The 12,323-nt window shown below is 41.9% G+C and overlaps 1 protein-coding gene across 28 annotated transcripts; it reads left to right on the top strand.

Moving 5' to 3' along the window:
• Positions 1-5,376: 5,376 nt before the first annotated feature.
• LOC125543910 (protein LATERAL ORGAN BOUNDARIES) lies at positions 5,377-12,107 on the top strand. 28 transcript variants are annotated; one of them, XM_087547102.1, is made up of 8 exons: positions 5,377-5,845; positions 5,941-6,000; positions 6,098-6,256; positions 6,613-6,697; positions 7,242-7,346; positions 7,845-7,931; positions 8,202-8,359; positions 9,338-12,107. In XM_087547102.1, the coding sequence occupies exon 8, from the start codon at positions 10,544-10,546 to the stop codon at positions 11,417-11,419; it is 876 nt and encodes a 291-aa protein (XP_087403228.1). In that variant the 5' UTR covers positions 5,377-5,845; positions 5,941-6,000; positions 6,098-6,256; positions 6,613-6,697; positions 7,242-7,346; positions 7,845-7,931; positions 8,202-8,359; positions 9,338-10,543; the 3' UTR covers positions 11,420-12,107. The 28 variants fall into 28 exon arrangements, with proteins under 28 accessions (XP_087403228.1, XP_087403231.1, XP_087403247.1 ...); XM_087547105.1 differs by lacking the exon at positions 6,613-6,697 and adding an exon at positions 7,047-7,125; XM_087547121.1 differs by having other exon boundaries at positions 5,972-6,000.
• The last annotated feature ends 216 nt before the right edge of the window (positions 12,108-12,323 follow it).

The raw sequence follows: 12,323 nt of genomic DNA on the forward strand, positions 1-12,323 counted from the left end.
AACATAAGCATTGAAGTCTTCTTGTTTAACCATAAAGTCATCAAACTCATCCAAGCATTGGCTAGCAATTTTAGTAGACGGGATTTCACATTTATCAAATCTATAGAGAGAATTTACCTTTACTACCTGTGTCGGGTTATCAAGACCATGCATTTCTTTAATAGGTGGTAAATTCTTAACATCTTCGGCTTTACTACCTTTTTCTTCCATAGATTTCTTTGCCTCTTGCATATCTTCAGGACTGAGAAATAGAATACCCCTTTTCTTTGGAGTTGGCTTAGGAGTTGGTTCAGGAAGTGTTCAATCATTTTCATTGGTCAACATATTATTCAATAGCAATTCAGCTAGATCAACTGTTCTTTCCCTGAAAACACAACGAGCACAACTATCTAGGTGGTCTCTGGAAGCATCAGTTAGTCCATTATAAAAGATATCAAGTATTTCATATTTCTTGAGAGGATGATCAGGCAAAGCATTAAGTAATTGGAGAAGCCTCCCCCAAGTTTGTGGGAGACTCTCTACATCAGTTTGCACAAAATTATATATTTCCCTTAAGGCAGCTTGTTTCTTATGAGCGGGGAAATATTTAGCAGTGAAGTAATAAATCATATCCTGGGGACTACGCACACAACCAGGATTAAGAGAATTAAACCATGTTTTAGCATCACCGTTTAATGAGAACGGAAACAACTTAAGGATAAAGTAATAGCGAGTTTTCTCATCATTGGTGACCAGGGTGGCTATATCATTTAATTTAGTAAGATGTGCCACAACAGTTTCGGATTCATAGCCATAAAAAGGATCAGATTCAACCAAAGTAATTAACTCAGGGTCGACAGAGAAATCATAATCCTTATCGGAAATAAAGATAGGTGAAGTAGCAAAAGCAGGGTCATATTTCATTCTAGCATTTAAAGACTTTTCTTTAAGCTTAACTAATGATTTCTTAAGATCATATCTATCATTGCAAGCTAAGAAGTCTCTAGCAGTTTCTTCATCCATAACATAACCCTCAGGAACAACAGGCAATACATATCTAGGGGAGAATCTTCATCATCACTTTCATCAATATTATCAGTTTTAATAATTTCATTCTCTCTAACCCTAGCAATATGTTCATTCAGAAATTCACCTAGTGGCACAGTATTATCAAACATAGAAGTAGTTTCATCATAAGTATCATGCAAAGCAAAAGTGGCATCATCAATAACATGCGACATATCAGAATGAATAGCAGGTGTAGGTGTCGCAAGTTTACTCAAAACAGAAGGTGAATCAAATGCGGAGCTAGATGGCAGTTCCTTACCTCCCCTCGTAGTTGAGGGAAAAATCTTGGTTCTTTTATCTTTCAAGTTCTTCATAGTGATCAGTAGATATAAATCCCAAGTGACTCAAAGAATAGAGCTATGCTCCCCGGCAATGGCGCCAGAAAATAGTCTTGATAACCCACAAATGTAGGGGATTGCAATAGTTTTCGAGGGTAGAGTATTCAACCCAAATTTATTGATTCGACACAAAGGGGAGCCAAAGAATATTCTCAAGTATTAGCAGCTGAGTTGTCAATTCAACCACACCTGGATAACTTAATATCTGCAGCAAAGTATTTAGTAGTAAAGTAATATGATAGTAGTGATAACGGTAGCAAAAGTAATAGTTTTGGTTTTATAGTGATCGTAACAGTAGCAACAGAAAAGTAAATAAGCGAAGATCAATATATGAAAAGCTCGTAGGCAATGGATCAGTGATGGATAATTATGTCGGATGTGATTCCTCATGCAACAGTTATAACATAGGTGACACATAAATAGCTCCAGTTCATCAATGTAATGTAGGCATGTATTCCGAATATAGTCATACATGCTTATGGAAAAGAACTTGCATGACATCATTTGTCCTACCCCCCCGTGACAGCGGGGTCCTATTGGAAACTAAGGGATATTAAGGCCTCCTTTTAATAGAGTACCGGACCAAAGCATTAACACTTAGTGAATACATGAACTCCTCAAACTACGGTCATCACCGGTAAGTATCCCGATTATTGTCACTTCGGGGTTAACGGATCATAACACATAATAGGTGACTATAGACTTGAAAGATAGGATCAAGAACTCACATATATTCGTGAAAACATAATAGGTTCAGATCTGAAATCATGGCACCCGGGCCCTAGTGACAAGCATTAAGCATAACAAAGTCATAGCAAGATCAGTCTCAGAACATAATGGATACTAGGGATCAAACCCGGACAAAACTGACTCGATTACATGATAAATCTCATCCAACCCATCACCGTCCAGCAAGCCTACGATGGAAGTACTCACACACGGCGGTGAGCATCATGAAATTGGTGATGGAGGAAGGTTGATGATGACGATGGCGACGGATTCCCCTCTCCGGAGCCCCGAACGAACTCCAGATCAGCCCTCCCAAGAGAGATTAGGGCTTGGTGGCGGCTCTGTATCGTAAAACGCAATGAATCCTTCTCTCTGATTTTTTTCTCCCCGAACGTGAATATATAGAGTTGGAGTTGAGGTCGGTGGAGCACCAGGGGGCCCACGAGGCAAGGGGCGCGCCCCCACCCTCGTGGACAGGGTGTGGGCCCCCTGGCCTTGATTCTTTCGCCAGTATTTTTTATATATTCCAAAAATATTCTCCATTGATTTTCAGGTCATTCCGAGAACTTTTATTTATGCACAAAAATAACACCATGGCAATTCTGCTGAAAACAGTGTCAGTCCCGGTTAGTTCCATTCAAATCATGCAAGTTAGAGTCCAAAACATGGGCAAAAGTGTTTGGAAAAGTAGATACGACGGAGACGTATCACCCCCCCCTTGATCAACCCGATATCGCCTATTCCTTCTCTCTACTGCTTGCATTAGAGTAGTGTAGCATGTTACTACTTTCGGTTAATCTTATTCTGCTGCATAGCCTGTCATTGTTGCTACAGTGGTTACCCTTACCTGCAATCCTCAATGCTTAGTATAGGATACTAGTATTCCATCAGTGGCCCTACATTCTTGTCCGTCTGCTATGTTATATTATTGGGCCATGATCACTTCGGCAGGTGATCACGGGTATATATATATACCACACTATTATACATGATACATGGTGGTGATTAAAGTCGGGTCAGCTCGTAGAGTACCCGCAAATGATTCCGATGTGGGGGCTGAAGGGGCAGGTGGTTCCATCCAGGTAGTGGTGGGCCTGGGTTCTCGACGGCCCCTAACTGTTACTTTGTGGCGGAGCGACAGGGCAGGTTGAGACCACCTAGGAGAGAGGTGGGCTTGGCCCTGTTTGGCGTCCGTGGTTACTTCAAAATAACACGCCTAACGAGATTTTGGTATTTGATCTGAGTCTGGCCACTGGCCTATATGCACTAACCAACTATGCGGGAACAATTATGGACACTCGACGTCATGGTCTCAGCCGAAGCCTTCTTGACGTCAGCGACTGAGCGGCGCGCGCCGGATTGGACCATAAGCCTGCGCTTGTATTAAGGGGGCTAGGTCTGCTTCCGGCCGCGTACGCAACGTGCAGGTGTGCAATGGGTGATGGGCCCAGACCCCTGGGCATGGGATTTAGACCAGCGTGCTGACCTCTCTGTTGTGCCTAGGTAGGGCTGCGACGTGTTGATCTTCCGAGGCCATACATGACCCAGGAAAGTGTGTCCGGCCAGAGGGATCGTGCGTGTTGGGAAATGTTGTGCACCCCTACAGGAAAGTTTATCTATTCGAATATCCGTGTCCCTCGGTAAAAGGATGACCCAGAGTTGTACCTTGACCTTATGACAACTAGAGCTGGATACTTAATAAGACACACCCTTTCAAGTGCCAGATACAACCCGGTGATCGCTCTCTAACAGGGCGACAAGGAGAGGATCGCCGGGTAGGATTATGCTATGCGATGATACCTGGTTAACTTACCATCTACTCTCTTCTACTGCTTCAAGATGGAGGCTGCCAGAAGCATAGTCTTTGATAGGACTAGCTATCCCCCTCTTATTCTGGCATTCTATAGTTCAGTCCATAGATACTATCCATTTCATTGATACCATTGCATATGTAGTGTAGATCCTTACTTGTGAGTACTTTAGATGAGTACTCACGATTGCTTTGCTACTTCTTTTCCCCCTTTACCGGTTATTGCGATCATATGATGGATTCCAGAAGCCAGAGTATCCAGAGGATGATTCTACGTGGAGTTTGACTTCGAGGAGTAGTTAGGAGGTCCCGGGCAGGAGCCTTGCCTTTTCGATCATTGCTACTTTTGTGCTAGCCTTCTTAAGGCAAACTTGTTTTAACTTATGTCTGTACTCAGATATTGTTGCTTCCACTGACTCTTGTGTCTTCGAGCATTTGTATTCGAGTCTTCGAGGCCCCTGGCTTGTAATATAAAGCTTGTATTATTTTAATTTGTGTCCAGAGTTGTGTTGTGATATCTTCCCGTGAGTCTCTGATCTTGACCGTACACATTTGTATGTATGATTAGTGTACGGTCAAATCGGTGGCGTCACACCCCAGGCAGTAGCTTGAGGTATATTTCAATTGCACATTACTCAAAAACTATTTCATTGTTTTCAAATAAATTGTTTCATAGTTTCGAATAATCAATTTCATAATGGTACATTACAATTCACTTTATGTGCTTACTATTTCACAATTCGGAACCAACATTTCACTTTCTACTGGCTTGTTTTAAAAAATAACACTTATTTCAATTGTACATTTCTCAAATAAACTGTTTCACTCTTTTTAAATAAATTATTTTATATTTCCAAATAATCAATTTCACAATGATACAATAGAGCGGATGCAGATTGTGGTGTGCATCGACGACATCTGAAAGAAGGAACGTGTGTTGGGTTCGTGGTTCGTAGATGGCAGGTATGTTTTCCTCCTTCGACATCTTAGTCATGTCGGGGTGCCAGATCTGGAGTTTGAGGCATGTCCAGGGTGTTGTCCCGGTCTGATTTGTTCAACGGTTATGGTTTCACCTTTGGCGAGCTATTTTGGAGGTCCGCAAAGCTATATATCATCGATGGAGCCACGTCGAGCTCGGGTGAGAAGGTGATCTGTCATTTTTTTTCTTTCGACGGCTGCTGTGGTGGTGTTCAAGGCAGGTGACAGGTGTTGATGTCAAACTCAAGGACGCTCTGTTGTCTTTTCAATTTTGTCATGTAGATTTTCATGTGACTTGTACTATAATCTTTGTGATATGAATAAGGCACATGTTACATAAAAAAAACTCAATGGGGGAAAAACGAAATTAAACACATTCAGCTGCGCATCAAGAACGCCTTCTCGCGATGTCCACGTCGCACAAGGAGACGAGCGACTCGCGACCTGCTCGTTTTCTGTGGGGCTCGTGCTGGGCTTTCACTGGGAAGAATAACAAAAGGGGAAAAAGACACCGTACACGTCACTAAGGGGATTGGGCAGCGACTCTTCCTCTCGTCTCGCCTCCCAGCTAGGTTTAGCGCCGCCGCCGCCGCCCCCATACCTGCTACTCCGTCGTTGCCCACCGAAGGAAGGGCCCCTGTTCAGACCCGCTCCTTCCTCGAGTTAGGCCGTCTGCGCGCCGTCGTCGTCCTCGTACCTTCGTACGCGGCGCTGGAGAGACGGATGAGGAGCTCGAGCAGTTCGTGCATTCATCCCTCTTCCCTCGACCATCGACGTCTACTGCGACAAGATCTGCCACCTCGTCGATCCACCCCAACCCACCTCCTGGGGCGCATCTCCTTCCACCGCCTGCACATCAAGAACGACTGCCGCCTCGAGGGGATCACCAAGATGGCCGATCTGGTGCGCCCCTTCCCACCTCCCCTCCCTTCGCCGCTCGCAGGTTAAACTCTATACCAGCAAAAAAATGTTTTAGAGTATACCTCCAAGATTCTCCATTTAAGATATTATAATTTCAGTGATGATGCCTTATTTCAGGATAATTGGTGTTGTTTTTGCTGCAGCTCAGGCCGGATTTTGGATTGCAAGGCTAAGCAGGTCATCTAAATTGGTATGCTTACATAGAATTCTTTCTGTATTAGTTCTTTTGCAATCTCATTCTATCTGAACAACGAGTTTAGTGACACAAATGCAGAAGCTGAAAAGAAGAAATATATAAACCACATTGAGGAGTTAGTCCAATGAATGGGATGGTAGCCCTTCAAAGTCACATATACAAGCGATTTATGTTCAAGCTTTATACGAGCAGGCAATTGAGTTAATCGGAAAGGGGATAGCCTATGTGGATCACCAGGTTCATTTTCTCTTCTCCTTTCTTTATCATGGTATAATATGAAGTTTGAAAGGAATAGGCATGTATATCGAGTCCTTGACAAATAAGTAAAGGCTAACTGGTATATGATGCTAGATTTTAGAGCAAATCAAGAAATACAAGGAAAAGAAGATGGATAGTATAGTTAATCTGTTGCACACATCTAAAATTGTTGGATGATTTCATTTTTTTAGTTCCATATATGGGATTCAAATATTTACATGCATGATATATCACATATTTTAGAATATGCTTTTCCTTGTCTCCTTATTATGCTAATTGGGATTCAAATAGAGAAGCCATGACACATGTCCTTTGTTCTTTCCATTTTTTTCTAGGAGTTCTTTCAATTCTCCTATGCTTGGGATCTGTTTGATTGATGGACCTTAAAGCTCATGCAATAATGTATGAACTTGTCAAAAGGTGCACATTCTAAATCAGTAGTAGTGCTTCTACATTAAATTATCCATCTTTGGATGGATCCGAGTCATAAGCACCAAAGTTTGGGGCGTGTGTTAGTATCCCTGTGACTTGGCATGTGCAGAAAATACACCATTTCTCTTTATTTGCATCTGTTCTTGACATTCTTTTGTCGTCTTGATACTTCATAAGTAATCTGACAAAGTCTAGGTAGTTGTTTTACTCTTTGTTGAATTCATTTTTTATTGTGATACAAAGGAAATAATGTAAATCATTAGGATTCTCCAAGAGTAAATCAGACACCTATCTTGCTTATAGTGTCCTCGCTAAATTTAAAAGCTTGGAAATGTAGATGCATGATCATTTTGGTGAGGGATGGCATACGGATATGGTTCTTTTGGTTTTGCTACGCCATGATTGTTATTAGGCATGTATGTACAGTTCGGACTATTCTTTTACCGAGGCAATTTTGCAGATTTGATTCTATTTGATGTATTAAGTAAAATTTGCTCACTACCTTGGAACTTCTAATTCCATTTGAATGCAGATTTGATTGTGTCTTGAAGTAACAAGGAAGAAGGGTCAGTTTATGTTATGCACTAAGCACAAAAAATGATGCCATTGAGAATAATTGATCTGCTATGAGTAAAAGGTCGGGTCATTTCCTATTCTTTGCTTTCTTTTATTTGTCATTCTTTTGGAATGCTTTTAAAATAAACTGTATTACTGCACACTTTTACTGTCCGTTGTAAGTGCTATCATTCTTTTTAGATGCTTAGGAGATATGACCAGTTTGTGTTATAGTCTCAATTGGTCTGTGCATTAACTTTGATCAGATATTGTTGTCCACTTCTCCTGATTTCTACCGACTTCCACTTAATTTGATTTCTACTGCATAAGTAATGGCACTAAGATGCAATACATGCAAAAATGATCCTGTCTTGTATGTCAGAAGTATGGATTGTTATATAATCATTGTGGTACTTGGTGTATTAGTTTGTGTGTCTCCATTAATATTTTGTCGGTTGGCCATATTTAGTTGCATTAGTTCTTCCAAACACAAACTTCATGTTGGGTGTTGCTTGCTATTTAGTTGCTTCAGTTCACTTGCGAAAATGATTGTGATTCCATTCGTTTCTTTATTTTGCAGAGAGCATTTGTACTGTTGAGTTTGATTTATTAATTCGGTGGGGTACAGCCTGTTGGAGCTATGCAAGTGCTGATCATCATTTCTCAGGTACAACCACAACATCTTAATTTGCTAATTGTTCCTATTCTCTGCGTGGTTTGTTATGCCTCAAATCTTTACATCATTGTATTTTATAGTATGCATGCTTCATATAAAGGCTTGGTTGATCTTAATAAAATTTCGCTATCGATGTTCTATTCTTACATAGTTTTGTTCGAATTCTTCTTACATCGTTTAGTTTTGGTGTGTTGCCTGCTTATTCTTCTTAAATAGTTTAGTTTGAATTCTTTGCCTTGCTGATAGTATTTATATTGGCAGAGTAAAGAACTAGCATTTGTCCTCTACGCACAAAAGCTAGATAGAGATTCTTTTGGTTGCTGCAGCGCATGCAATTCTATACGAGTATGTCACCAACTGGTTCAGATTGGATGAGTCCATGTACCATTGAGCTCTCAATGACTACTACGATAGCACCGGTAAGGTTCGTGCTTTTTGATTTCTCCTGTGCAGTTTCCCTATAACTGTGAGGAATCGAATTCCATCTGTGTCTTGGTTGTCATTCTTACAGTTTGATATTAGAGCTTCATAGTAATTACAGTCTTTATTTTTATGATGAAGATTTGGTGGTGAATTCTATCTGTGGTTGACGTTGCTGTTGTTATATGTTGAGGTTTTAAGTGTTGATTGGTGTCTTGTCAATTTGATAGATGCTCATAGATGTCTCCTTTGCCGTATGTGTGGTTATTGATTTGGCTCTAATATGTATATATACGCTGTGGTGAATATGTACAAATGGTTTAGGTACATGTGGTGCATGGTGCCTACTGCCAAACTAAAGTCGATCTCATCTTGTAATATTCGTAAAGCTGGAAGACAGAGATAACTAGGCCTGCAACACAAGGCAAAAGTAGATGCCTAATCACACCTTTTGGCTCCTATAGGAATGATGAAGAATTTTCTTGGGCACAAAATGTACACTAGGCTTGTCATATCGTCTAGAGTAGCATACTTTGAAGCTTATGTGAAGTTGTTCCCTTGTTCTAGCTTTGACAAATATGACTGACAAGCGGGTGAAATGACAAGTTTGAATTTGCTGTTATGTTATTTGCATCATTCAAGGGCTCGTGTCACTAATCTCATGCTAACCTTTAACCTTTAACATATGTTGAAAGCCAAAGATGGCACCAGAGAGATAGGAGGTGTGATTGGGAATAGGGTAGAAACAAGCATAGTACTAGCGTGGTACTTACATTTCAAACTAGATGTCTTTGATACCATACTTGATTTGTATATATAAGAGCATGTTTGTTTGATAATAACCTTCTTTTATACATCATCCACTTGCTCATTTTTGTTATCTATTTTGGTTGACCTGTATACCTAGAGGTATATCTTCTTCCTGAACATATGTCAACTCTGTGATTTATCTACTTATTGTGGGATTTCACATCCAGGTTCAGCTGCTACCAACATAAATGTGGCTATGTTGGAAGATGATACAGGAAATGTTCATGCCGCTCTAAGCCATTTGCACGAAGCACTATTATTAGTAGTTACAGAAGCTGGCACTTACATGGGTGCATGTTGGTGCCTTCTAGAGATTAAGGTTCCTGTTTATCTAATGCAAATTTTGCTGCCTATATGGCGCAAGATTGCTTTGCAATTCTCTTGGACACTAGGATTGATTGTGTTGTTTGGTTCTGGTATCTAAGGATCTCTTGTGCTGAAACATTGCGGTGATTTGCCAAGTGTTTGTGGTTCTTTTTTACTTGTAAAGAAAACTTACGCTAACAATCGTTAGTTCATTGGGGCACATGAACCATAGTGAACATTGGTTAAGATGAACCCATTGACATAATGGCATTGATGTTTGATGTATGTATGTTTGTATGGTCCGCGATGGTGGCATGAAAAGTGAATCAAGTTGGTAGACAATCTGAGACGATGGCTGGTTAGATATTATGGAGATAGTCACTGTAGATGTGAAATTTAATCTGTAGTAATGGATGTGTCTGATTTAATACTGGCAATGTCAGTATCATAGTGCTGTATGGAGTAGCAGAGGGAAATGTGTGGTGTAACATGGTTGAGCGAGCCAGGATTTTCTGGTCTTTTGCTATTTCTAAATAAATTAGCTGATTTTATCTTGATTCTAAATTTCTAATACAGCTACATATGTACATATTGCTATGGGACTTCATATTGTCAATTTTCTTATTTTAGTTAAGTACTGCATTTTAGATGTGCACTGTGCTTGGAGCAACTAACACCACCAGGACCGTAAGATTTTATGATTTATACCAAAAACTGTTCCATGTTACTTGACAATAAATATGTATTTACTTATGTGAATATAGACACCCTAAAGGTGCAATGAGGTGCTTTAGCAAGGCAAGTGTGCCACAAGTACAGGAGGCCCGCCAATGGCGGGCCCCAACCACTAGTATGGAATTATTGTATGGGGCCAGGTGGGCCAGGGCGCTCGAATCTATACGCAGCAGCAACGTCCGTGATATGAGCTGTGGATGGAACCCGAAAGGAAATGCCTTTGTCGTTGCAACCTCTGCTCCTATATATGCGCACACCGGCCGGGCAATTATCTTAACAAATCAAGTGGATGAGTAATCGGGACCGTGCGTTCTTGTCGGCACAAGTTATATATGCGCAGATCCACCACGCGGCGCGCACGTCCGTGTAGGTCTCTTGGTTCTTGCTCCCGCCGGCATCCACCCTGGCTATTCCCAAAACTGATCTCATGTGCTGGCCCTGGCATGTCCGCGACCCCGTGGCACCCGCCGGAAACGGCGGAGTCCTCCTCGGGCTTGTCGTCCTCCTCGTCCTATCCCCCGGCGGCAGCAGCTCAGCATCCGGCGTGCTCCGCCTGCAAGCACCAGCGCCGAAAGTGCACGCCGGGGTGCCCGCTTGCGCCCTATTTCCCCGCGGACAAGCCCGGGAGCTTCCGCAACTCCCACCGCCTCTTCGGCATCAAAAACATACTCCGGTTCCTGACGAGAGCCGGCCCGGAGAAGCGGGACGATTGCATGAAATCCATACTGTACGAGGCCGACGCCCGTGCTTCCGATCCGGTGCTCGGCGCGTACGGCCTCTTACAGAGTCACCAGCGAGAGCTTGCCTTGGCGACGGCCGAACTCGTGGCCTTAAAGGAGCAGCTGGAGTTGCACGGGCACGCCGCGCAGCACCGCTCGGCGCCGGACGCTCTGGGCTTCCTCTCGCCGGTCCAGCCGTGGATGCCGCAGCCGCCGTCGATGTATCCGATACAGGAGGGGCAGCAGCAGCCGATCTACGGTAGCTACGTACTAGCTGGTGCTGCGAAGATCGACGAGGACGCGACAATCGGCGTGAAGCTTGACGAGGACGATGTGATGCCAATGCAACATGATGATCATGCCGATGGCTGTACAACACATTACGGTAGATTAGAGCCGTCATCGTCGTCGAGCTACCGGTCTTCGGATACTTCGCCTCGCGGACTTCTGAACCGTCGCGCTTTAGGTTTAAAGTACAATCCTGGTTAATTTTCATTTTTATAGACAGATTGGCTGAGAGTTAGTAATCGTGTTGGCTTACATGGAAAAAAATGGAAAATGGAAAAAATGACAGAAAAAAGTTATTGTTTCCGGAAACAAAATTTCCCAAATTTGTCATTGGATTCATTTAGGATATATAGGGCGGCCTTGTGAACTATATATGTTCTGTTGCATCTACAAAATGCGCTTGTTTTCAATTTACATGGAAATAGACCGTGTTGATTTCAAGATAGTTATACATTTTGTGTACTTTAGTATTGTGATGATTTGATGTTGATTCATTCACGTCGGATGACAGGAGAAGTAGATGCATTTACTGATGGCTTGTTATACATATCATATTTTTCCTGGCCTGCTTATTTTGGCTCCTTTTTCTGGACTCTGGTAGCTTTTCGAAAGCATTCATTTGCTTCAGTAATTTAACAAAATTATTAACTACAGTATTGTTTTCTGGGCGGCAGTAGCGGTAGCGGTATGGAACTACTCAAGTTGAGCGTAATATGCATCTTCTGACACCGTTGTAGTTTAATTTCTTCATCACTCGTAGATTTACTCAATTTGTTGATGGCATATAGCACCCATCCACTTGATTACTGTTTTAGCGTTGTTTAATTCAACCAAAAAAATAACTGTTGCATTTCAATGGGGCTTTCTCTTTATAAAGAGGGCATGTCCTTATGTTTCCTCGTGGATGAGCAGTTTAAGATTATAGCAAAAAAAACCGTGCGTTGCAATGAAAAAAAAAATACCACACCCCTCTAATCCAATAATGAAGCTGAAGACTTCAATAGACCCACGTCCTTTATTTTAACATGGCACTAGCAAATGAAGCTATGCGTTGCAACATTATAGAAAAAACAACGCACACCCCTAAATAACAATGACTCAAGAC

Source organism: Triticum urartu, chromosome 3A, assembly GCF_056163025.1.
Source record: "Triticum urartu cultivar PI428250 chromosome 3A, HENAU_Tu73, whole genome shotgun sequence".
Taxonomy (NCBI): Eukaryota; Viridiplantae; Streptophyta; class Magnoliopsida; order Poales; family Poaceae; genus Triticum; species Triticum urartu.

Bases quoted from the DNA above. Each gene is read 5' to 3' on its own strand.
- LOC125543910 (XM_087547111.1), top strand. From the start codon at position 10,544: ATGCGCAGATCCACCACGCGGCGCGCACGTCCGTGTAGGTCTCTTGGT.